Source organism: Phascolarctos cinereus, unplaced genomic scaffold (genome assembly GCF_003287225.1).
Source record: "Phascolarctos cinereus isolate Bilbo 61053 unplaced genomic scaffold, phaCin_HiC Scaffold_4;HRSCAF=312, whole genome shotgun sequence".
NCBI lineage: Eukaryota > Metazoa > Chordata > Mammalia > Diprotodontia > Phascolarctidae > Phascolarctos > Phascolarctos cinereus.
The window spans coordinates 654,365,365-654,393,360 of NW_027555847.1; the positions used below are offsets into that span (position 1 = coordinate 654,365,365).

The window sequence follows — 27,996 nt, forward strand, 5'->3', positions numbered from 1 at the left end:
TAAAGAAACTAAGGATATTTAGTCTGCACAAGACTTAGGGGGGACACAACTTACAGCTTCAAATGTTTGAAAGGCTATCACATGGAAAAAGTTTAGACTTGTTCCATTTGGCCCTTCACAGAAATAGGAAAAATGGGTGGAAGCTGAAAAGAGGCAAATTTAGGATTGGCATAAAGAAATATTTTCTAGTGATTAGAAAAATTCTAAAGCAGGATAGGCTGCATCAGGAGATAGTCAGTTTCCCCCTACTGGGGGGTCATCCAGGAAAGGCTAGAAATTATGTAGTACATGGAATTATTTTTTTCAGGTATGGGCTGAGCTAGATGGTCACCAATTAGCACGAGTTCATTCTCACGGAAGTTTTGAAGTTAAAATCCTTTCTTTTTGCTTCTGTTGTTCCTTCCATTAGTCTCTTCTTTGCTCAGCTATCAACATTAATGTCCCCAGCTAGAGCACACAACACAGAGGCAAGTAAAGATGACCTTGAGAATCAATCCACCAATTGGGAAAATCCTGATCTACAAAACAACTCTGAGGTACCACATCACACCTATCAGATTGGCCAACATGACAAAACAGGAAAATGATAAATGTTGGAAAAGATGTGGGAAAATTGGAACATTAATGCATTGTTGGTGGAGTTGTGACATGATTCAACCATTTTGGAGAACAATTTGGGACTGTGTCCAAAGGGCTATAAAAATGTGCATACCCTTTGACCCAGCAATAGCACTTCTAGGGCTATATCCCAAAGAGATCATACAAATGGGAAAAAGACCCACATGTACAAAAATATTTATAGCAGCTCTTTTTGTGGTGGCAAAGAATTGGAAATTGAGAGGATGCCCATCAATTGGGGAATGGTTGAGGAAGTTGTGGTATATAAATGTAATGGAATACTATTGTGCTATAAGAAATGATGAACAGGCTGATTTCAGAAAAACCTGGAAAGACTTGTATGGTCTGATGCTGAGTGAAATGAGCAGAACCAAGAGAACGTTGTACACAATAACAGCCACGCTGTACAATGACTAATATTGATAAACTTAACCCTTCCCAGCAATACAAGGATCTAAAATATCTCCAGAGATCTCGTGATGGAAAATGCTATCCACAGCCAAAGAAAGAACTATGGAAGTTGAATTGCTACTTTTTTTTTCTCCTCTGTTGAGTTTTGTTTCTTCTTTCTGATGGTTCCTCCTATTGGTTTTAATTTTTACTTACAACATCATTAATGTGAAAATATGTTTAAGAGGAATGTAAATGTATAGCCTATATCAGATTGTGCGCTGTCTTGGGGAGGGTGGCGGGGAAGAAGGGGGAGAAAAATTTTAAATTCAAAAGCATATGGAAGTGATTACTGACAAATCAAAATAAATTAATAAAATTTAAAGAAAAGAAAAGAAAATCCTGATCTAAAAAGGCCGTATTTGGGAAGGAGAGTAATGTCAGCTGGGTGCCAAAGGTAAAGCCTATTGTTGCACTAGAGAAAAAAGGTATTCCCTCTCCAAACCGGGGAGTCAGGACTCCAGCTAGGTCCTGGCTTTTTTGGCTGTCACTTCCTGTTACAATCTCCTGTGGAGATTGTAAGGTGAAAATGACAGGAAAGGTAAGAGACTTCTGCTCAATAGTCAGTCAATAAACATTTATTAAGCACCTACTATCTGCATGCTACTGTCCTAAGGACTAGAAGTACAAAAAGAGGCAAAAGACAGTCCTTGCTCTCAAGCAGCTCACAATCTAATGGAGACAACAAACAAACAAATATGTACAAACAATAAATTTTTAAAAACTAAGAGGAATTAGAAAAGACTTCCTATAAAACACAGGATTTTAGTTGAGACTTAAACAATAGGGAAGCCAGTACGCAGAGCTAGGAAGAGAGATCATTCCAGGCATGAATGAACAGCTAGAGAATATGCCCAGCTAAAAGATGGAGTTTTGTTCATTGGACAGCCAAGAGGCCAGTACCACCAGACTGAAAAGCACATAGCACAGAGTAAGGCATAAGACTAAAAAGGTAGAAGGGGGCTAGGTCATAAAGGGTTCTGAATGCCAAAGGATACAAAGGATTTTGTATTTCACCCTGGAGGCAACGGGGAGCCACTAGAGTTTAGTAAGTGTGTGTGTATGTGTATGTGTGTGTGTTGGGGGGGGTTAAGATGGTCACTTCACTGCACTTTAAGAAAATTATTTTGGTGGCTGCATGGAGGACAGACTGGAGAAGGGAGAGACTGAGGGCCTGGACTAGTGGTAGTATTATGAGAGGAGAGAAGGAGGTATATTTGAGAGACGCTGGAAAAGTAAAATCAACAGGCCTTGGCAACAGATTGGATATGGTGGGTGAAAGATAGTGAGGAGTTAAGGATAAAACCTAGGCTGCAAGCCTGAGGGACTAGAAGGATGGTTTTGCCTTCTAAAGCAATAGGGAAGATAAGAGTACACACATGCACATAAAAGTGCAAAGTCACATGCTGGTAAATGGGTATAGATTTGGGGCTCCAGGTTTCAGTAGGAAGGACACAGAGTAAAAAGGGCACTGGATTTGAAGCCAAAAGACCCAGGCTTGAAACTCAAATCTGTGACACACTATGGGACTTTGAGAACATCCTCAAACTTCTCTTCATTCACCTTTCTCATCCTTATAATGACAGCATTAGACTGATCATCTTTAAGATCCCCTCTAGTTCTAAATTCCAAGATCTTATGAAGTACTGAAGTATAGAATATTAAAAAATAAGAATTGATAATTCCTTAAACACCACAAGTATTATAGAGTAAAGCAGGTCTAAACAAGGCCAACAGCTAACTCCAAGCTAACTTTCCCCTGCCTCACTATCTCATAGCTTATAAAATGCTTACAGAGGGCCAAGAGACTACTGCAGGATCAAGGCCACAGAAATGCTTTCACTTAAAAAATGAAATAATGAAGAAGCAGTTTATTAAGCATTTCTGTGCTAAGCACAGGTGATGCAAGTAAAACGCAAGAATCAAGCTCTCAATATAAAAACGGGAGCCAACACATTAAGGTTTCAGCTACAATAGTGATGGAAGGGTCCAATCATCCATCCTTGGTAATGGATCTCTTTAATGTCATTTCCATTAATAAAACCCTGTCAGTATCTGACATTGAACCATTTGACAGCACCAAGGATTCTAATGTGGAGAACTTTTTTTGTTTTCCTGGATTTTCAATAGCTGTGACTGCCAATGAAGCAGAGGCTGAAGCACCTGCTGAAGAAGTTGTCAGATGACAATTCCACAAAGGCAGCTTCCATAAACCACAGCTGGCAGGGCCAAGATAGACTTAAAGCCAGTATTCTAGTGGGCACTGCTGCTCCCGAGCTCCTGAGCTTACCTGACCATGGGTGGTGGTGGCAGGATTAGCAGGTCCCTTCTCTCAAAGGGTTGCTCCTCTCCATAGTAACTGCAAGAAGCATTCATGGTTTGGGTGACACTGCCATTCCCAGGGCTTTGGGATTTGGGGTCCTAGGCAGGGTATCAAGGAGGGGTCTGCAGTCAAGGTGGTTCGACCTGCCTGGCACATGCCACCTTCCATCTCTCACTCACTGTACTTTGCTGCTTCAGCTAGGCTGCTCTGCCTGCGAAGTTGTTGGCAGTTAATTTGTTATTTACAAAAGCCTCTCTAGTAATCTTCTCCCAAGGGATCTAAAGGCTAGGGGAAGCTTACACTGATACAAGTGGCATGGTATGACTTAGGTTGATGACAATACAGTCTCCAGTAAAGCTCTCTCTACCCATATGTGTACATGTTGCCCCCTCCCATTAGAATGTAAGTTTCTTGAGGGCAAGGACTGTTTTGTCTTTTATACCCCTAGCATTTAGCACAGCATCTAGCAGATGGTAAGTATTTAATAAATGTTCAGTAATCAATGCACAAATGCAAAAGGAGTATTATTTATAAGGAAGGGAAATGGAAAGGAAGGGAATAAGCACCTACTATGTGCCAGGCACTGTGCTAAGTAGTTTTACAAATATTATCTTATTTGATCATCACAACAACCTCGCAAGACAGGTGTAAAATTATCCCAATCTTACAGCAGGAGAAACTAAGGGAAATAGAGATTAAGTGACTTGCCCAGGGTCACACAGCTAGTACCTGAAACCAAATTTGGATTTCCTGACTCTAGGCCCAAGTATCCATCTAATACTGCATCGGCTGCTTCTTATAGTCAGAAAACATCTTGAAAAGTCTGCCTAGAGACATTTGAAAACCTGACCTCATTCTAGTAGCAAGACACCCCTAGTTTGACATATGTACATGGAATGATCAGACAACTAAAAACAAGTGCTTAGTGGTACAATAGTGCTTACATCAGGGTTAGAGAAATAAAAAATGAGGAGACTTATGTGGAAAGGACTGATCAGAGACGGCTTCCATAAAAAGAAGAGTCCAACTGGATCTCTAAGGAAGCATTAGATTTAGCCTTATAGAAAGGAGGGAAAAAGCAGAGAGGTAAAACATAATAAAGAGAAATTAACCAATAACAAAAGAGAACAATCCACTAGGCCAGCCTGGCTGAAGCAGAGAGCCTGCGAAGAGAACAGAGAAAGAAGTTTGGCAGATTAGACTCGACCAACATAACGGGGACCTCAAAAGCAGAGATGATTTCAGGCTTGAGCCAAAGCTCACAACACTTGCATAAAACTGTTTTATAAACATCACTAGCATCTCACATAAAGATGAACAATAAACACTTTTTGAAACTAAGTAACTTCTTCCATTTCACTATAATGTATATGGCAAACATCTTTAGTCATGGAAAACAGCCCAATGGGCACTGTTTTAATAAGCAAGGGCTATGCCTGAAATTCATGAGAGCTGAGGCAAAAGGTAAGTTGAGGAGGGAATTCATGTCAGAGAGGAAAAGTCCTTTGAAAGGACCATCTTTCCCTTGCCCTTCTGTTTAATTAATTACTTGGGCCAGGTGAAAAAAAATCAAGGTCTAATGTCTTCAAGATTACACCTAGAATAGATTTAAGTATTGTTTTCCACTGGTTATTAAATTAACTAACTTGAAATTTTAACAGTCAAGCTGAAAACCAGGTTAGGGCCACACTATGCCACATGTGAAGGAAAAAGTCTTCTGAGCCACAGCAGGGCCCAGAACCAGACCTGGTCACATTTATCTTCTTTTAGATAAACAATGGAGAAATTATGGTAGACATATTCTAAAGATACTTAAAAACTTCAACGGATCTGTGATCTCACTGAAGTGGGTACTCCCTCCCAAAGTACAGACAGCCACCCTCTTATGCTGCCTCATCCTGACTTGTCTATGGGCTTCATGTGTTTCCACAAGAGATGCACCCAAAGTTCTTGGGGTCTTTCTCTAAATTTCTCAATATTATGTACATACCAATGCAGGCCATCACTCCTATTACAAGCCCACCTATGTCTGAAGAATACCTTTTTGAAAAGACTGATTAGAGCTTTAATTCTAACAAAGACTGTATTATTCCTTGAGTTACAGATATATAGCCTCAATGGAAGAATATCGATGACTAGATGATGGGCCTTTGTTTCTGAGAGAAGCTTGGGGTAATAAAAAGCACTGTACAATTTCTTTCTTTTTTTCCACCTAGGCAATGGGGTTAAGTGCCCAGAGTCACACAGCTAGTTAGTGTTATGTGTCTGAGGCTGGACTTGAAACTCGGGTCCTCCTGACTGTATCCGCTCTACCCACTGCGCCACCTAGCTGCCCCATCACTGTACAATTTCTCAAAGATAATCCAGTCCACTCTGCATTAAATTCTGAGCCAGTTCACTGACTATCTGCAATATCTGTCCAAGATTAAGTAATAATAAGATAAGTAAGATAGACGTTGTTTGTCCCTCGTTTTTGAAGAAGACCAATGACATCACAGGATGATGTTTTGACTAGTGTGCAAATTGGATTTAAATGAGGCAGAGTTAGACTAAGTCTTCAGCCTCACTCTCTCTTTCTGAGTCATTGAAGTCCAGTGGCAGGACAAAAAAGTCAAGACTGGCGAGGGCCTGGGATGCAGCAGATTACCTAGGTATCTTAGATATCTGACCAAGCTCTAAGTGCTCCACAGTGCCTGCTTCAGCCACCTTTGTGGCCATTAGAACAAATTATTTTCATCCACCCATTCCACCACGGGAAGTCTTCACTTGCTTAAGGAAGACACCTCTCTAACTCATCTACGAGTTTGAGGCCTCCGTTACCCTCAACCTGGTTTAGCCCATCTGCTGAGATGGTTTTACCGAAGTGTGGCTGCTGTGCATGCTACAACTTCAGGTGGACACCACAGGTGGATGAGCATCCCTGAAAAGGACTTGGCAGCCCTCACACCAGAGGTACTAGTCCTCCTGAACACCCATATACCCCTTACCTGCAGACGGTAGACAGACAGGACAGAGAGTGAAGGATCAGTTCTATTCATCCAAGAGAAAATCAGTCTTGTCAAAAAGGTATTCTTCAAACACTGGTTTTTTCTATGTGGTTAGGCTCAAATCTTTTGAACTCTCACTTGGGAGGATCTACAATGTTCTAGAGTCTGATGTAATACATATATCATGTCCTTGAGAACCTCACCATCATTATCCCTAGTTATTATTGAGGATTACTGCTTTCCAAAGCATGAGTTCAACAAAATACCCTTAACTTTACCATAATATTAAATAGAGCTTAATCTTTCATTCATAATTTAGAAGCCACTTCCAGATACTACCATGCCTTAAGGTTATCATTGTAAACACCAATGGTCACTCTACTGCCAAAGTACAGACTGAAAAGAACCTTAGAAATAGGTAATTTAGTTGAATCTCTGTATTTTACAGATGAGGACATAGGATAATTTTTCTAATTCACACAGTATGTGATAGGGTTCAATATGATTCCCAGTCTTTTGTTCATTTCATTATACTCTAGAAATGCTTGTTAAATGACTTCCTCCCCTATCTCCAGTTGGCAGAATCTTGGATATTAAGGGTTTCACTGCAAGAAGAGGAAAAGACATTTTGCACTAGCAAATCAAATGCTTTTTTATGGTCCAACGATAAGCACAGTGGGATCTTATACTCTCTTAAGATTTACTGAAATATGTTTTTTGTTTAATCATGTCTTTCAGGAAGTTCAATGATTCTTAAAATACTCCTCCCTGTCCTGTTTTCTAGATCAGTTATTTTTGTCAATAAGGTAACTCTTATGTTCTTCTGTGTTTTCAGTCTTTTGATTTTGTTCTGTCTTCTGTCTCTTTGAATTATTTAATAAATTCTATTTGCTCCATTCTCTTTTTCAAGGAGTCTACTATTTGAATCAAGGAGTCTACTACTTCTGTTCTAAGCCATTTATTCTAATTTTTTTTTCTCAAAAGCTTAATTCCACTTATATCTCATGCTTCATTCTTCCTTTCCTTAGGGTCAGGTCATTCTTTTTCTTTTCTGAAGCTCTACTTCTACTCATTGTAGAACTGCTCTCTAGTTCTACAGTTTTTTTTCCCCCTGGGCTTCTCTTTGTGCATTGGAAGTTTTCTTATTTACCAATATTAATTTCTGGTTTTGGATTTTGTGCCTAGGCCAAACTCTACCACCTCCTGCACTCTTCAATGGGATGGCTAGGCTTGTCTTTTTCCTGCTATAATCTAGATGCTGCTATCACTGATTCCCCACAGTTCTGAATGGGATACTACAAGAACTTTGGTAGCCTCCCCTACCCTGCTAAACAAAGAAGCCACAGGGAAAGTACAAATCTCCTGAATTATTTATTCAAAGTAAGGCTTGCTAAATAGCTGAAAGCACCTTTTCTTGTCCAAGGGAGTATGAAAGTCAACTAGCCACAAGTTCTCAAGTTATTCCCCTAGCATGAATCAGAACCAGTTCCTGAACCTTGATCTGAACATTAGGTCCAGGCTCCTGCTCCCTTCCCCCAACAGCCGACCCAAATAAGAATCCTACAAAAACTCACCCCACTTTACCAATTTAGGTCACCTAATCCCACCCAGGACCCCAGATGACCTGCCCTGTGTATATCCTCCCCCTCTCCTTCATATTGGGAGTATTTCCCCTTGATAAAGTTTGCTTACTTCCTTCACTTTCTCACCTCTACCTTGTGGTGCTCTGCCTCCCAGAAGTATCAGCCATTGACCAGGGCCAGGACTGACAGGCTCAGTAGCCACCCCTACCTCCGAAACCACATCTTAGGAAATATAGAACCAAGCGCTGGTACAAGAACCCATCCCCCAACAATAGAGACTGCCCCCTTCTCCCAGATACCAGGCCTAGGATTAGACACCTAGCAACATAAATGGATTATAAGGGAGAGTGCTGCTGTTCCTGGAACCTCATTCAAATTGCACTGAGACAGGTGACTCAGTCCAGGTCCCTATTTCTGGTTTCTTCATCTCTGGTATAGGATAGGGACCAGAGGTGGAGCTAGGACCTACCATCTGGAGGCAATAAGATATCAAATTGGATTTAGGCCTCCTAAAGGGCCACACAGCAAAAACTGCCTGGGTATCTTGGCTCAATTTCCATATCCCTGAGTAATCTACTGGGAGGTCTCTCCTGCCTTGACCAGATATCTACAAACATATTGCTTCAAATTTCCTAAAGGATATGTAGATAACTGGCTTATCTCTTTGGGCAGTCATCTAATTGGAGCTGGCTGTTCCCCCTTCTGTGACTCAAATAGGCTAGGACTGAATTCCTGTTGCATTTGGGCTTGTTAGCCTTAAACTAAACTGGTCACCCTGCAGTACACCCCTGACCAGAACACCAGTAGACTTTCAGCTCTCTTCCTGTGGACAGAGGAGCTTCCTGATGTTTCTCTTTAGTTTTACCAAATTACTATTTCATTGAAGAAATTACGTGGCACAGTGGATAGAGCTAGATGTGGAATTAGGAAGATCTGAGTTCAGATCCTACTGCGTAACCCTGTTATTTAACCTTTTTGGCTCAAATTTCCTCATCTGTAAAATGAGGATAGTAATAACACCTACCTTACTAGGGTTGTTATGAGGATCAAATGAGATATTTGTAAAGCACTTTGCAAATCTCAAAAGATATATACATAAATATAAAAAATATATATATACACATATACATATATGCATACTATATATACTACATATACATACCTACATACACACACACACACACACACACACACACACACACACACACGCTACTGTTGTTGTTGTTATTAAGTATCCTTTTAAATCTTTGCTAAAATATTTCTTTTTTTTTTCTTGGAACTAATTTTTTTTAATTTTATTAATTTATTTTGATTTATCAACAGTCACTTTCATATGCTTTTGAGTTGCAAATTTTTCTCCCCCTTCCTCCCCCCCACCCTCTCCAAGACGGCACACAATCTGATATAGGCTTTACATTTACATTCCTATTAAACATATTTTCACATTAGTGAAGTTGTAAGTAAAAATTAAAACCAATAGGAGGAACCGTCAGAAAGAAGAAACAAAACTCAACAGAAGGTAAAAATAAGTGATTCGCTAAAATATTTCTAAGGGGAGGTGGGCTTGGTTAGAATCTTTCATGTGGATATCTTTGCCTGAAGCCTCTAGAAGGATATTTCTTAAAGGACAGCATTTTAGGTAGCAGGGGAACCAGCAGTAATCCTCATTAACCATAAAGATGATCTACTATGGAATACAGCTTACACAATTCTACCTGTTCCTTTCTCATACTTTCATCAAATCTACCCCTCTTCTCCCCCTCCACGTGACTGTGTATAAATGTGTGCTTGTGTGTGTGTGTAAATATATATGCATGTGTGTATATGTGTGTATGCATGTAAAATTCTCATCAAAATTCTGTACAGGTGAGAAAGTAAGCATATGGATTGAGAACTCTTAATATTTTCTCAGTCACTTTTTTTGGTTAATGTTTGGAATCTATTTCTCTTTTAGATTACCTTAAAAGCTGATCCCCCCAAAATAATAATAAAGAAGGGATTCCTCAAAATTGTAGCATACATCAGGAATTGTGATACTAAAATCCACATGTGGTATCTACACTGTCACTGATGGAGAAAAGTATCATCTTGGCAAGTCACTTAATTTCTTTGTGCCTGAGTTTCCTCATCTGTAAAATGGGGTATCAAATGAAATAACATGTAAAGCACTTTCCAGACCTTAAAGCACTATGTAAGTTACTATTATAAAATAATCACAGAACTTTTTCATTGTTTGTCTTCCTTTCCATTTCATCCTTAAATGATCTTAGATGATCTGGTTTAGCTGGGACAATATAATATCTTACAAATAATATTATTAACCTTTGATAGACTTAGCTCTTCTTAGCAATGCAAGGATCTAAGACAATCCAAAAGACTCAAAATAGAAAATGCTATCCTCATCCAGAGAAAGAACTATGGAGTCTGAATGCAGATCGATGCATACTTTTTGCTCTTTTTGTTTTGTTTTGTTTTTTCTTTCTCGTGGTTCCTCTCATTGGTTCTAATTCTTCTTTGCATCATGACATCAGTGTGAAAATATGTTTAATATGAATTTATATGTAGAGCTTGTATCAGACTGTACACCATTTTGGGGAGGGTGGAGAGAAGGGAGAAAATAAAAAACTCAAAATCTTATGGAAGTAAATGTTGAAAACTAAAAATAAATTAATTAATTTAAAAAATAAAATGCAGGGAACAAAAATAATTTTTACCTCTAAAAAACAAATAATATTGTTATAATCTATATCACAATTATCACTGTATCCATTGTTCTCTTGGTTCTGTTCTCCTCATTTGGTACCACTCATACAAGTCTTTCAGTGCCTCTCTATACTCCCCATATTTGTCACCTCCTTGAAAAAAATATTCCATCACATTCATATGCAACAATTTTTCTGTATCTATCAACAGGCACCTGTACTGTTTCTAGTTTTTCCCTACCACAAGAAATGTTCCTATATAAGATACCTTTCTTTTTCATTTGCCTCCTTGGTGTATTTTTGCCCAACAATGGAATCACTAGGTCAAAAGGTATGAATAGTTTAGTGACTTCTCACACAATTCCAAATGATTTCCAGACCAATTCACAGCTGTTGAAGTATATTAACATTCCAGACTTCCCACAGCTGCTCCAACACTGATTTTTTTTTCTCAAGTTTTTGACAACTTCATGGGTATGACATAAAACCCCAAAACTGTTCTAATTATCATTTTTCTGATTAGTGATTTAGAACAATTCATTTATGGTTCCCCAACTGAAAAAAAAAACTTTATTCTAAATCAGTACTACCTCTCTGACTGTCACATCCCTCTGCTTAGCAAGAAGATCAAGTGTTTTCTGGCTGAGGCAGTTTTCCAGGCTCTTTTCTTTCCCTCATTGTGGGAATCAATGTACATGATAAACTTGCACAGGAATCAATGTTAGTCTGCTTATGTCTTTTCTCTTATTTGTTTCCCACTTTTTGGTATAAACAGCTTAGAAAAATGATTGTGTCAGATTGTATGATGATCAACTGTGAATGACTTAGCTCTTCTCAGCAATACAGCGACCCAAGACAATTCTGAAAGACTCATGATGAAAAATGCTGTCTACCTCTAGAAAAAGAACTGATGGGAGTCTGAATGCAGATTGAAGCATCCTTTTTTTTTTTAAACTTTATTCTTCTTGTTGGCTTTTTTTTTGTCTCTGTTTTCTTTCACAGAATGACTAATATGGAAATGTGTTTTGCATGATTGCACATGTATAACCTGTATCAAATTGCTTGCCTTGTCAATGAAAGGGGAGGGGAGGGAGAAAAGGAGAGAATTTGGAACTCAAAATTTTAAAAACCAAACGTTAAAAATGTTTTTACATGTAACTGGAAAAAATACTAAAAATTAATTTAACTGATTAATTAATAAAAAAAGGAGCACATTGATCCCAGAGGTGTCAGACACGTAGCTCAGAGCAGCACTTGGCCTTGAATTCTTACAAGTACCTCTAGAACTCCATAAAAATATATTAGGGAAATATTTTTAAATTAATAAAAATATAATAGAACATAAAAACTATTATACACCTTATTTTCTCATTTTTATTCTTTTCTAATTTGGTATTGACTTTGATCTGTTTTGACAAACTGATAGTCCAACTGTAAAAAGACTGCTGAGAACTCCACATCAGTAATAAGTCATTTCCTGTCAAAAGCAATTTTATTTTTGCAATGTTATTATTTGATGTTCACCAGTGTCTCCCAGCTTCCTGAAGTATTCATGATATATAGGTTTGAGTCTTCCGTGTATTCCATAATTTGGACTACACAGTCCAAAATCCTTCTTTACAGTTTTTAAAACGTGTTTTCCAGCATACTGTTCATCATCTTCCCTATACCCACTGAAGTCACCAAGTACTGTGGTATATGCTGATTAATTTAAAGGGTCTTATCCAACTCACAGATTTTCTCTAACCCCCTCATTCTCTATAACAGAGGCAGACAAATTAAAAAACAAACAGATCCTACTACATAAGCTACAATGATCTACATAGTAGACATTTTTGCAAATGCTTCTAAGCATTGCAATACAAGATGGTCAAGCATCTCAGAAAATGATGTTTCTTGTTGCCTTTGGACTTGTTTTAAAGGCAATGCCACCAATTCCTTTATTTGACTCTCTAAGGACAGCATATGATCTATACTTCCATTTAGCTGCAATTTCTTTTGATCTTCTGGTTTCATTTAGATTAAGAATGTCAAGATTAATGATTAGTAATTACAATATATATGCACACCCTAGTTACTAGACAGATATCTCACATTTAGAGCACCAGCAGCTAAGTTAATGTTTATAGTCTAAATTGTGATGCTATTATCCTCTGTCTCCTTTTCTGCTACTCTACCACCATCAATGCAGATGTGAAAGAGAATTGCAGAGGACTGAGGGCTATTCTGAAAAATGATACTTAAGTAGTGGGGAAAAAAATGTTTTTTAAAGGAATTCAAAACAGTTAAGATAAAAATTCTGGAAGATTCAGGCAGAAAAACTTAACTAGGGTTGAGAAGTAAATAAAACAATATTTTGGTGGGGAGAAAACCACAGAGAAACCAACGAATGTCAGCAGCGATAGAAAACAAGAGGCTGAAATTTTACCCAAGAGTAGAAAATGGCTAGAGAAAAATGAGATACAAAAGCAGTACATCATAAAACTAGATAGGAGAATTCTCAAAGATACCCTTCCATCCCAACTGCATAACTCACATACTACTCTGGCTCCAAAGAAAAAGAAAGGGACATCACAATGGCAGTTCATACAGAGTAAATTATAATACCAAGTGTTGCTGTTCCCCTGCAAGGGCCTTCCCAAAATGGCTAAAGACTGGAGGGACAATTCCTCCAAAGGCCACGAGATCTCTAAAATTGAGCAGCTCAGCTCTGACATATCCAATAATAGCTAAAAACAATGATAGAGAAGACTCCTTAGGTCTGTACAACTGCCATCTTCTCCTAAGAAAATACCAAGTACAAGTTTATTGTGACTCTGGAAGCAAGCCAGCCTTTATTTTTTCCCATTTTCATATTTCTCTATGCCTATTTTTTTAATGCCCCAAATAATTAACCGAAAAATGACCTCTTCTCAGAAAGGACATAAACTCTTAGAATGCTACAGTTGGAAGGTACCTCAGAAGGTATCTAGCCAAACCTTCCACCCAAGGTAGAAATCCCTTCCAACTAAACCATCCTGGGTCACCCAGTCTCTGCTTTAACATCTAACAACTGATGGTAATTAAAGAATGTGCCCCCCCCAAATGGCTAAAATAGCGAATATAGGAATATCAAGCCCATCTACACAGTGCACTGAAGGGACTTCACTTGACTAAACACTTGCTTCAAAAAGCTCTTCATTCTTAATTACTGTCTAGAGAGGCCATGTGCTGCAATGGCTATGGAACTGGCCTTAAAGTCAAGAAGGCCTCGATTCAAATCTTGTCTCGGACACATACTGGCTATGTGATCCTGAGCAAGTCATTTATTCTCTCAATTCCTTAGACTCTAAGTTGCAGAGCAAGTGACAACCTGCCTTGGTAGAGGGCATTTACTCACTGGGACTTCCCTAAACCATTGAAAAAACAGGTCCTGTTTGCCTGACCAGTTCATTGCTGGTTTTTTCATTGCCTATGGTAAATCCAGCAGGGCTTGATGATGGGTTAGATGTCTTCCACTTATACAGTGCAGCTATGCTTGAGGATACAACAGGAACTTGGAATCTGCCATCTGAATAGGCTTTGGGTCCTCAGAGAATCTCACACATCATCTGAGACAATCTTCTAGGAACTGCTAAATGATTGCAGTAGAAACACAAGAGGCACAAGAAAGGGATTCGAGGAACTGCTGCTGTCCATTGCTCTACTGTCAAAGACTTTCATCCACACTGAGCTAAAAGCTATCAATGACTCCTGCTTAAGTACTGCATCCTTCAGTGATGACTTAACCTATGGCTAGGAACATGGCACCAGAATGACATTAAACTCTGAACCAAATTAAAGGTCAAAAAGGGTTATTGGGTCCAACTTATATACAACCTCCTACCAGCAACATTTTTTCTAAGCAGATTCACTTTCAAAATGCCACAGGATTTCCAAAGACAAACATGCAATTAATCTGATGCTAGAGGGTAAAGACAGATTTTGATGCCCTAGAACTAGCTTCATGAATGTATTATATCCCATTTGAATCCCTGGCATAGTGGGGATCCAATGGGCAGGCTCTTTACAATCCATTCTCATTCACCCTACCCTAGGATCCTTGTTATTTCTTACCCAGACTATTAACATGGCCTCTTAACCAATACTAATATCTGACATTTATAGAGTGTCTTGAGGTGCCAAGAACTTTACATATATTTTAATTTGATTCTCACAACAATCCAATAAGAGATAGGTAATACAGGTATTATTCCCATTATCCAATAAGAAAACAGATGATCAAAGACATCCATGTTCACACAGCTGGTGCTGGAGACAGGATTTAAAATCAAGTCCCTAGACTCCAAGTCCAGACCACTTAACATCACCTTGGCTCTCAACCAACTTTCCTAGCTCATCTCTCCCCACTCCAATTCATCTCGCATATGATGTCTACCCTGTTCAAAAAACTTCAATTGTTCCCCAGTTCCTACTGAAATAAAAAGTCCAAATTCCTTAGTCCAACATTCAAGGACATCTGAAATGTGGCCTCAACTTACTTTCTCTACCTTATGCTGCTTCAGATATTTGCTTCCCGTGTGACTATGGACACATCACTTAACTTCTCTGAGTCTCAGTGCCCTCATCTTTAAAATGGGGACAATACTGTAGCACTGACTCTCAGATTACAATGTACCTGAAGCACTTTGCAAACATGCTATATAATCATCAGTTACATCATCTTGTTCAAATCTTTCCAAAAAATGTATTGTTTTCCTGTCTCTAATCCTTTGCTCCTGCCGTCACCTCTGCCTCCACTCCATCATTTGTGCATTCATTGAATAAAACATTTATTAGGCACCTACTATGTGCTCGAAGCACTATCTGAGGCAGTACTGCAGATACAAATGTAGATAAAGCAGTCCATCTAATGGAACTTACTGTTAACAGATGAAGAGAGACATAAACACAAACATACAATATGTTAAGAGTTGTAAAACACGTTATTGGAATTATTAAGAGGATGGTCATTACTAACTAGGAAAAACAGGGAAGGTTTCATGGAAAAGATGTCCAGAAATTCAAAAGGCAAAGGAGGACATTTCACACATAGGAAAACAGCCTTAACAAAATCATGGAAGCAAGAAAACAACGCCTGTTCAAGGGGCAGAAATTAGTCTAGTTTGGCTGGAGCATAGTTGTATAGAAGGGAGTAATTTTAGATGCCTTAGGAAAGGTAAACTGGTGCCAATTCGTGGAGGATTTTGAATGCCAGTTCAAAAAGTTTAAACTTCACCCTGCGAGTCACTGAAGATTTTTAAACAGAAGTCTCTGCTCATACCAGCCATAAGTGAAAACTCTGTTACAACAGAATTTATCATATTTTGCCTTGTTATTATAATTTTTGTGTATGTATCTTTATCTGTCCTACTGTATTATAAACTGTTCAAGGAACTGAAAATAAAAATAAGATTTTTTTAAAATAGAGGAAAAAAAGAATGATCAGGAATATAGAGTAAAAATTACCACCCACCCCCCAAAAAAATATTCCTCAAGAGAACCCTGTATCTCACACAATACCTCATATGGAATGTCATACTTAGTAGACATTTATTGGAAGAATAAATGAACTAACCTCTGAGGTCCCTTCCAAGTCATTCAATAAGCACCTGGGTGCAAAGCACTATGTTAAGGAAGACAAAAAGTTTAGATAAGACATGGTCCCTTGCCTTGATGGAACATACAGTCTAATGGGGAGATAACTATAATACATATTATACAAATGCACTAGAAAGCTACCAAAAAAAAGGCCTATGGTAACCCAACTAGAAATAGGGTCAGGAAAATCTTGATGGAGAAGGCTGCAACTGAGATATGCTTTAATGGCTAAGTAGGAATACAATATGAAGAGGAGGTGGAAAAGGTAGACTGGAGAGAAAGACATTGCAGGCCTAAGGAAATAGTGTGAGGAAGTACTTAGAGACAGAAAAATGCAAGCATGGGCAAGAAGTTGAGAACAGTTCAGGTGGTTCATAGTAAGGAACGCTGGAAAAATATGAGAAAGCTAGAAAGGCTGGTAGGAACCCGATTATGAAAGCTTTGAATGTCAGGCAGGGGAAATAAACTTTATTCTGAGGGCAATACAGTTCAATTTGTGGTAAATTGCATTTAAGGTGCCCCAGGACACACAGGTGGATTTATCTTCTGGCATCTGAGATGGTTCAGAAGATTCTCTGCAAATGCACCATCTAGCACACCACTGGGGATCAAACAGTGTTAGTTTAACTGAAAAAGCACTTTGTATGTGGTCACCAGAGGCCAGTGCCATTATCCATTGGTGAACAGATTATGCATCACTATTTAATTACAGACATTAATGATGATTCATAAATTTTAAAGACAAGCCACATCTTCTCACACTCCAACATGGAGAAAGAAAAACTCAAAACTGTCAGCACTGGCATCCTGAAAGACTGGCAAAAAACACACAGACAGTTCTTGCTTTACATAAATTTGCATTATGCAAATTTGACTTTATATAAAAAATTCTGAAAGAAATCAACATTGCAAAACAACACCCATGTTAACTTTACTGTATTGTAGTTCAGTGCTCCATGGCCTCCCCCAACCCTACCAAAACAAACAAACAAAAACAAAAATCCTTCAAGTGAAAGCAAAAGAAGGGACACACACAGAGACCACTGCCACTTTGAGGGCTTGGCTTGAGACCTCCAGGGCTAAGAGAGAAGACCTTTGCCCCATTCCATCTACCCGTCCACATGTCTAGCCCCTGTGTGTCTGCATTCTGTCTGTCCACACTCTGATAATGCATATCTGTTTCTGGCCCCTGCATTGTCTCCCTATCTCTCCTGTCTTTGTCCAACTCCACATCTGCCCACAATGTGTTTTTCCTCTTGGTTCCAGCCAGAGTTCCATGTGGCTGGCCATGGCCCCTGTGTGTTCCTCTTCATGCTCCTGCTACTAATGCCATCTTGTGACTCACTTCTGGATCTAGCTCTTCTATTCAATTATGGATCTAGTCCAATTGCTGTCTTGTGAGAAAACTTTATTTAATTATGAGAACTGTAAGGAAACTTCATTGTATTGTTTGAACCTAGCCCTGTGTGGCTGAGAAGCTGGACTACCTCTACCTACTGCTTCGAGACCCTTTGGGGCATATGTGGTGTTCAGGAGGACTAGCACCTCTGGTACGAGGGCTTGCCAAGCCCTTTTCGGGGCTGCTCATCCACCTGTCACCCAACTCTCACTTGCGACTCCCCCAAGCACATGGAGACTTCCCCTGGTGGAATGGGAAGATAAGAACAATTTATGCCAATGGCCATGAAGGCAGCTGAAGTAGGCGCTGCAGAGGACTTAAGAGTTTGGTCAGGCTTCTAAGACACTAAGGTCATCCACTACATCCCAGGCCACCATCAATCATCTTACTTTTGTTCTGCCACTGGACTTCCGATGACTCGGGAAGAGAGAGTGAAGCTAAAGACTAAGACTTTGTGCAACTTTGCCTCACTTAAATCCAATTCACACACTAGTCAAGACATCACCCTGTGATGTCATGGGTCCTCTTCAAAAAGAAAGGACAAACAACAGAAACCCTTAACTAATGACTTAAGATATGCTGACCAGAAATCCAGTCAGAGCAAAAGATTAATGCAAGAAGTTTTCTCACAATTTTACATCTCAAACAACCCATATGTCTTATCTGAAAACTGGCCCCATTCTGGTCAATCAGTTACTGGTTCCTTTGATTGAATACAGATACTTGGAGAGTGGGACACTTCTTTTCTGATTTCAGAGAATTATACCTGTTTGCTCTCCCCCTCCCAACTCAGAAAGCCCCTAATTTCTCCTCCAATTAGAAATCAGATTGCCCTAATCTTGTATCCTAGTTTATATCCTGTTAATTGTTTTCTTTTAACGCATAAAAATCTATCTACCCCAGTATTCCAGGTCTAACGTCAAGTTGAGGAAGTCTGGTTCCAATTAGTTTATGCAGTTGGCATACACTGCTTAATAAATCGAGCTCAGAAGCTTAAACCTTTGTTTCCTGGGTTATTTCAGATTTCACCTGTCATACTTCTCTGTCCCTGGCCCCAGTGTGTATTTGAACCACTTGCTGACCACTCCCTCCATTCACAGGCACACAGGTTCCTTCCTGCCTCCTTCCCTTTCCCACATCCACAGGCAAATTTGCATTATGTAAAAAGCAGGAGTCTGCAGAAGGGTCCACTTACTACAGCACTCTAAGTTCGATATTATCTTCCAGGTCTAGACATCTGCTAAAACTATAAGCACCACTTCAAAGCTGACTTTCCTACCAGTCTGCTAGTGCGTTACCAAGTCCAACCCTCACCAACACCACCACCGCCAATTTAACCAAATCAGGGTCCCTGCTAATTCTTAGGTTAGAGAAAGTCATGGGAGCTAGCCTGGCAGAGGTGCTCCTCTGACCTAGGAATATCATTCCAATACACCCACCAAAGCAAGAGATCCATGAAGTGGGATAATTAAACTGGTTGCTGGGATAGCACTGGCTACTATCCTGTAGAAAGGGTCCGTGTCAAACCACACACTCATTATGCTTCCTCAAGGCAAGACAGCTCAGCCACAGCACTCACAAGCTATGAGCCTCGCATTCTTTTGCTAGTTTGGCAGTTCTTCGGCCCCAAGGGATTTCGGCTACCCCCAAAGACTGCCATCAGCTATGGCAGAGACTGGTCTGCTTTGTGTTGGTAAAGAACTGAAAAGCGAGGGGATGCCCATCATTTGGGGAATGGCTGAATAAGCTGTGGTAGATGATTACAATGGAATACTACTACACTACACGAAATGACGAGCAGTTTGGTTTTAGAAAAAATATAGAAAGACTTGCATGAAATAATGCAGAGTGAAACTAGCAGAACCAAGAGAACATTGTATACAGTAAAAGCAATATTGTTTGAAGAGTAACTGTGAATGACTAAGCTATTTTGATCATTCAAAGCAACTACAAAGCACTTTTAAAGGAAAATGCTACCTACCTTCAGAAAAAGAACTGAAATATGTATTATATATGTGTGTGTGCATACATATATGTATATATGTATGCACACACACACACATCATATGACATAGGTATGTATTGTATGGTTCCATATACATCTATATCAAATATTGGCCTTCTCTAATGCAGGGTTGGAAGGGAGGAGGAAGACAACTCAGAACTCAAAATGTAACAAAAAAATTAATTAATTAAAAACCAAATAATACTGGTTTGCCAGTGGGCAGGAAAGAGAATGGGAGAGGAATGTGGAAAGATAAAGACTTCAGAGGCTAGTACCCTCCCCAGAAAATTTTTATCTACTTTGTATATAATTTGTACTTAATTTTCTACCACATGTTTTTCCTCCACACAATACAAACTCCTTCAGGGCAGGCACTGTTTGATTTTTGTTTTTGTATTCAAACTGCTTGGCACAAGGCACACATTAAATAGATGCTTGCTGAATTTTTTTTAAGGAAAAAAGGAATGGAGGGAAACAAAGACTCCATTATATACCCCTCTACTTTGGTACCTTTATGGTACATAAACTACACCAGGGTAGGGAACCTGCGGCCCAAGGCCACAAGCGGCCTTCTAGGTTCTCAGCCCTTTGCCTAAATTCAAACTTCACAGAACAAATCCCCTTAATAAAAGGATTTGTTCTATAAAACATGGACTCAGTAAAAGGCCACACCCAAGGACCTAGAAGGCCACATGTGGCCTTAAGGCCACAGGTTCACCCTTTGAAAAAGGGGAGGGAGGGAGGGAAGAGGTGGAGGAGGGAGGAAGACAAGAAACAGAAGGGAGTTTACAGAAGATGAAGGTCCATCAATTCTAAGCTACTGTAATCCTGTCATATCATAAATAATGTGCAAGATAACCAGGGCTACTCATTTGCCAGGGAAAGGCAGAGTGAGCAGGCAGCTCAGTGCTGACAGGTATTAACTCTAACTAGTCAGCTCTATTTTTTTTGCTAGGCAATGGGGCTAAGTGACTTGCCTAGGGTCACACAGCTAGTAAGTGTTAAGTGTCTGAGGCCACATTTGAACTCAGTCCCTCCTGACTCCAGGGCCAGTGATCTATCCACTGCACCACCTAGCTGCTCCCAAATCAGTTCTTTTTTCATTGAGGGTCTGCTGTCCTGCATACACACGTTCTTCTAAGATCTCTGCTCCAAGAGACCCCACTACGTCCATGGTCTTATATCCTGGTGAGAAGAAAAATGTTATTCTTCACTTCCTGGAGAAAGGTACTGGGACCCCAAGTCTTCTCTGTCACAGAAGCTCTCTTCATCTTATTCCAAACTGAGTTTGTGTAAGCAATGTAGAATGTTGGGAATGTGGAGAAGACAGACCACAGACAAAGGGGTTGCTATTCACTCCACCTATGTAATATTGTTTCAACTCTGGACAGCACACTCTTTGAAAACAAGAAGCATATTTACCCTAAACCAACCGCCTAATCCAAGGTCCACCCTCAAGGGCAGGGCATATGGGCGGCATGCCTGGGAAACAGTCACTGACTGATTTACAGCTTGGTGAAAAAGAGAACACTAGGAGAAGACCTAGTTCTAGTCTTAAAACTGCCGCTCACAAGCCTTGTCACTTAACCTCTCAAGTTGGATCTCTAAGATGCTCTCAAGTTCTGTACTCTGTGATGTTTAGGCAGGCACATACATGAGTGCAGCACTCATACACACTTACTTTTCACATTTGATTCTGCCATTTTCGTGGTCTGAGGTTTCTCCAAAACAAAAATGGGTTTCTTCTCAAACCTGGAACACCAGAAAGAGCTAGATTTCAATTCATAAGTGTCCACACCATAGCTCAGCTTTCAAAAAGTGGTTTTCTTTGTACTAAAAAAACTACTGGAAAAAATTTATGTTGAAATTTCTACACTGAATTTAACCATGAAAGAGAAGATTATAAGACATCCACTAAGTATAAATGAACTTCTCTGATTTTTCCAGCCGTTAATAATCCACATTTGCTTAATATCCTCTGTTTCTGAACTTCTGATAGTTTCTGTTGGCAAATAATAAATAAGCTATTCCATCATCACTTCAACGTAGGTTTCTTTGTAGACTTCAGTCCAGGGGTTAACATGTTTGATATATCATTCTCTACAGCATCCTTCTTGCTTTAAGGCCTGCAAAGAAAAAATTAACAGATTCAACATTTTTATACACTTACTGTTGTTTACCCTTTCTAAATATAAAATCCCTCCTCCCTGGGTTCAGAAAGCAAGAGTACATAGCTGCATGGAAAACAGAGTCCTCTTCTACTCTAATAACTGATTATTCTGTCCCCCACCATTTTAATATACTTTATTTAACATTCACTTTTTAAATTTTGAGTTCCAAATTCTCTCTCTTCCTCCCACCCCTGACAAAGAAAAGCAATGTGTTAACTATACATTTGAAGTCACACAAAAATATATTTCCTTATTAGCCGTGTAACTGACTATTCTCATAAAAGCTTTTATGTAAGAGAGGCTTAGAGGCATTTACTCTCCCCAAGTTTTAGAAATGCCATCTAACTAATACCCTCAAAGCATAAAATAAAAAAACTTCCAAGTTCAAGCACTCTAGGCTTCAAAATTACATCCTAGAGAGCATTCTCTTCAAAATTATCTCAAAGAACAAACACTACCTAAAACATAAATGACTCTTGAATCATTCTTATTTACTCAGCATGGTATTCCTCAAACTGCTGCAAGGAAGATCCAACCCAGGGAGTCACAGCTCAGAGCTACAGAGCTCTTGCAGACTGTCCACCTAACTTCCTCCTCCACACTGCTACGTTCTTCCTTTCCTAATCACTAAATCTGCTCTACCATGCCCTCTCATTTTAATGCTTCATTACCTCCTGCCTGCCCACTACTACTCCATAGCATTTCTTTTTGGAAGCACACACTGATAAATCTGCTAATTTGATTTTATTTGGTAGGACTGGGGGGAAGGCATGGGCTTTAAATCATGCTACCTCCCTTCACAGAGGGAGGCCAAAAAAAACTGGTGTCCTCAGGATGGACAGTAAGATGTTGGGAGGTATCACCCTATTCGAAGAACTAAGTCAGTGACTCAGAAAAAGAGAATGTGAAGATGGCTTTTTCAACAAGCCCTGCAAAGTTAGAAGCTCCTGGAGCAGTGAATAGAGCTCTGGGCCTACAATTGGGAAGATCTAAACTCAAAGCCAGGCTCAGACACATACTAGCTATATAACATGGGCATCTCTCTGTGTCTCAATTTCTTCATCTGTAAAATGGAGACAATAACAGCTCCTATTTCCCAGGGTTGTTGTGAGGATCAAATGAGATAATAATTGTAAAGCACCTAACAGTGCCTGGCACATAGTAAGTACTATATCAGTGTTAGCTATCATTATTATTAACATACAACTTGCCCATAACTCCCTACCCAAGAGAAAGCAGTCACCAAAGCAATGGATTGGAACTACTTTTTCTCTCTTATACAAACCTCTTGGGCTGCCCTTCAGAAATATATTTATTCCTTTCACCAGCTACTTTTAAGATTTAAATTTACAGGAAGGCACCCACATTAAGTGTTGGAAATTGGTCCATGGGAATTCAGAATATGACTCTGGAGGATAAAAGTCTTGCCTGGTCTCCAAAGGCAAGTACTCGACAGAAGAGGGTGAATATTGGAGCCATTCACTTGGCTCTCAAGATATATATCTCCATTGACAAAACAACGGTGGGGTGAGGTGAAGAGGGGGAGAACTGGTTAACTTTAACCCTGAAGTGATTTCCTAGGCTTCACCTACATAGGCAAAAGAACATCACACCAAAAAGTAACTCAAGATGATTCTAGTAGGAAGGAAAGAACTAAGACTATAGCAATGGTAGCAAAAACTGTGGTGAGTTTAAAATTCCCATAGTGCTTTACAAAGCACGTTATAAATTAATCAATAAGCACCTATTAAATGCCCCCTATGTGCTAAGTCCTGGGGATAACTTTTTCTTTTTAAATCCCTACATTCAAGGAGCTTACACTCTATTAAGGGAAACAACAATACACATATAAACATCAAGGATATATGCAGGACAAATACAAGTAGTTAGGAAAGAAGGTCTTTAGCAGATGAGGGAGAGATCCAGAAAAGTTTACAGAGAAGGTGGTGTTAAAAACAATTCCTGCTCTCATTTGGAACTATACCCTGTGGGCATACTCTTTGACCCAGCAATACCACCTCTAGGTCTGCAATCCAAAGAGATCATAAAAATGGGAAAAGGACCTGTATGTACAAAAATATTTATAGCAGCTCCTTCTGTGGTGGCAAAAAAATTGGAAATTGAGGGGATGCCCATCCATTAGGGAATGGCTGAACAAGTCGTGGTATATGAATGTAATGGAATACTATTGTGCTATAAGAAATGATGAGCAGGAGGACTTCAGAAAAACCCTGGAAAGACTGATATGAACTGATGCTGAGTGAAATGAGCTGAACCATGAAAACACTGTACACAGTAACAGCCACATTGCGTGATAACTGACTTCGATAGATTTAGCTCTTCTCAGCAATTCAAGGATCTAAGACAACTCCAAAAGACACACGATGGAAAATGCTATCCACATTCAGAGAAAAGAACTTTGGAGTCTGAATGCAGATGGAAGCATACTATTTGTTCTCCTTTTCTTTTGTTGTTCTGTTTTTTCTTTCTCGTGGTTCATCCCATTAGTTCCAATTCTTCTTTACATCATGACTAATGTGAAAATGTTTAATATAAATGCATAAGTACAGCCTATATCAGATTGTACATCGTCTTGGGAAGGGGGCAGAAAAGGGAGGAGAGAAAATTTAAAACTCAAAATCTTATGGAAGTGAATGCTGAAAACTAAAAATACAATAATTTTTAAAAATTTTTTAAAAATTCCTGCTCTCAAAAAGCTCACAGTCTAATGGGGAAGACAATATACAAACAACTATGTACAAACTATACACAGAATAAACTGGAGCTAATCAACAAAGAGAAGGCACAAATACTAAGTGAAATTGGAAAAGCTTCTTGCAGAAGATGGGACATTAGCTGAGTCTTGAAAGGGTACAGCTGTGTGCGTGAAATGAGGTGATCTGATGCTGGAAGTAGAAACAGCAAGTTTTGGCAAGGGTGGTCAGGATACGTTAAGTGACGGAGACATGTTAATAAGTTACAAATCTGGGACACTGTAAAGAGAGTGATGCCTTTGACAAAAATAGGAAAGACAAGAAAAAGGGATTTGGGGGACAAGGTATGTGTGTATGAGTAAACTAGAAACTCAGTTTTAGACATGATGAGTTTGAAGTGTCTCTAGGACATCTGTTTTTAAATGTCCAACAGACAACTATTGTTAGAAGACCTAAGTTCAGGTGAAAGACTGGGGCTGGATGTAGAGATTTGTGAGTCATTTGAATAAAGATGATAATGAAACCCATAAAAGCTGATGAGGTCACCAAGGGAATATATAGGTAGAAAGAAGAGGCCCAGGAATGAGCTTTGGAGAACATCCACAATTAGGGGATGTGATATGGTGATGAGTCAGCAAAGCAGCCTGAGGAGAACCAAGTCAAGTCAAAAAAGTATTTATTAAGTTCCCACTAAGCGCCAGGGACTGTGCTAAGCAGTGAAGCTATGGGGAAAAGGAAACAACAACAGTCATTGCTCTCAAGGTGCTCACAGTCTAATGGGGGAGAAAGCATGCAAACAAGATAGATACAAAATAAACTGGAATTAATATACAAAGAAAAGGCGCTAGCATTAAGTGGTACAGGGTGGCATCGTAGCTGGGACTTGAAGAAAGACAGGGAGGTCAGGAGATAAAAAATGAGAAGGAAGATAATTCCAGGCATTGGGAACAGTTAGTGAAAATTAATTGTGGGGAGAATTGCCAGAATAATCCAGAGAGAAGAGAGAAGACAGGAGGAGAGGGTGGTCAACAGTATCAAATGCAGAAGTCAAGACGAATTAAGACCAAAAAAAAAAAAAATTTCAGCCAAGACTGAAAAAAAATTGCCAGATTTGGCAATTAAGAAATATTGGTAACTCTGGAGAGCAATTCTAGCTGAGTAATGACAGAGAAAGTGGAAACAATGAAAACAGGTTTGTTTGGTTTTTTTTTTAAGGAAATTGGCTAAGAAAAGGAAAAGAGAGGATGATAACTTGAGGAGATGGTAGTGAGTTATATTTTTAAGAATGGAGAAGATAGAAAGCAGCCAACATGGCGGGCAGACTGGGCTGATTCCTGAAGGAGCCGGTGCTGACCACGTCCTTTGCCATCGGCTCCTTGGCTTGGCTCATATCTCCCTTAAGCCCCTACACCAAGCATGGTCAACCAGGCTACCCCTTACAACTAACCCGTTCCTGCTCGAGATGACAGCATGCCTGACATCCCTAGCCATTCTCAGGATCCCCAGGATCTTTCCCTCCAGTGGCTGAAGAATCTGTGAATCCTCCATCTGCTCCCCCCAAATAAATGTCCTTGCCTTATTTAAAAAAAAAAAAAGAATGGAGAAGTTAGGCAGCTAAGTGACTCAGTGGATAGAGCACTGGCCCTGAAGTCAGAAGAACCCAAGTTCAAATCCGGCCTTGAACACATAACACTCACTAGCTGTGGTGACTCTGGGCAAGTCACTTAACTCCAATTGCCTCACACACACACACAAAAAAAAATGGAGAAGATTTAGGCATATTTGAAGGTAGCTGGTGGCACAATGGACAGATGTGCCAGGATGAGTTCAAATCCAACCTCCTACACTTCCTGGCTAGGTGAGAAAGCTCTTAGCAATGTTCATTCAATTGAATTGAGCCTAGACAAGTCACTTAACCTCTGTTCTTAATCCCCTCAAATGAGGGAAATAATAGCACCTACCTCCCAGGATTGTTGTGAAAAATAAATGGAATAATTTTTGTTAAAAGCACTTTTAACACAATGCCTAGCACATAGTAGACTATACTGATGCTTATTCCATTCCCCTTCTCAGCAGGGAAAGAGAGAGCAAGATGGAAGCTCAGAGACAGTAGATAATTGAGGAAGCAATCTGCTGGAAGAGATAGGATCAAGGGTACATACAGGCTGAAGTCAGACCTCCAAAATCTATTATACAAATCTGTAACATTAAAGAGCCTTCTTCCAAAAGATAAGCTGCCAATGTGCTTATTAAAAAAGAACTAATAAATTCGTATATCCTTTAACCCAGAGTTTCCACTACTAGGACTGTACACCAAGGAGGTTAATGACAGCAAGAGCAAACTCAGCTGAACAAAAATACTTATAGATGATTTGTTTTTTATAATAAAACCCTGGTAAAAAAATGTGTGTCCAACAATTGGGAAATATCAGAACAAATTAAATGTAATGGAATATTACCGTACCATAGGCAGTGGTAATTATCAAGAATTCATAGAAACATGGCAAGACTTATATGATAAAATGATGCAGAAAAAAGTTAAAATATACACAATGCCACGAGTCAATATTGAGAGGCAACAAAACTTTTAACAAACAATATCATATACAGTCAGCAGAACTCTGTAAGTTTTTACTTGACTATTTCTCTTTGTCAAAAAGGAGGGTTCAACCTGGAGGGGCAAGTTGAGAAACGATTGACAAAGATAAAAGGCATCAATAAAATATATGCTTTTTAAATCTTTCTGGTCAATGTTAGTACCACACTACCAAAATTGAAAGCCACACACTCCTTTCTGTTAATTTGTTTCAGTAAAATTCACACAAAAGAGGACTTGTTTAGGTTTTTGTTAGGGAATGTCTGTTGTGTCAAAACAAAACGCCTCAATAAATTTTTAAAAATTAAGAAGGGCTTTATTTATGTAGCTCCTCATAACAACTTTGTGAGGTAGATAGTATATTGTGCAGATGACAAAACAGGCTTAGAAATTACCAAAATCACTTAGCTGCTGTAGACCCATGAGTAAAAATTAAATAGAAATCTATCTATTATTTGAGGCTGCTGACAACTGGTGAGTCTACAACCAGAACCATTTCTCTGCTCCATGACCATAGAAATTTTCTTCCCTACAGAGCTCAAAGCAGGAAAGAAAAGTCTTATCACATTACAGAAGAAGTAAAATAAAGAAACAGCCACTGCTAGCTTAGAGAAATTATGTTATGGAGTTCATTTCATACTGGTCTCTTATAAATGTCATTTCCCAACATGCACTACACCAAGCTGCATTACCAGATTGAACTGGAATATCCCCCAAAGTAAGCACCGGTTCCTTCTGTCTGGCTTAGTGATGAAGGAAATTGCTTCATGTAAAAACAGACATTAAATGCTCGAATGCTGGAGGGAAGCCTAGCACTGTAGGGCATACA

General features: G+C 39.3%; 1 protein-coding gene and 1 pseudogene across 5 annotated transcripts in view; one reads left to right on the top strand and one right to left on the bottom strand.

The window, feature by feature from the left end:
* Nucleotides 1-27,996, bottom strand: part of MROH1 (maestro heat like repeat family member 1) — a 197,445-nt gene that overhangs the window by 167,721 nt on the left and 1,728 nt on the right. For all 5 annotated transcript variants that reach the window (XM_078153842.1, XM_020995209.1, XM_020995206.1 and 2 more), the window contains one exon: nt 21,368-21,812. In XM_078153842.1, the coding sequence (XP_078009968.1) occupies nt 21,368-21,389 (22 nt within the window). In that variant the 5' untranslated portion in view covers nt 21,390-21,812. The remainder of the gene's footprint in view (nt 1-21,367; nt 21,813-27,996) is intronic.
* LOC110214346 (NADH dehydrogenase [ubiquinone] 1 alpha subcomplex subunit 3 pseudogene) lies at nt 25,882-26,117 on the top strand (annotated as a pseudogene).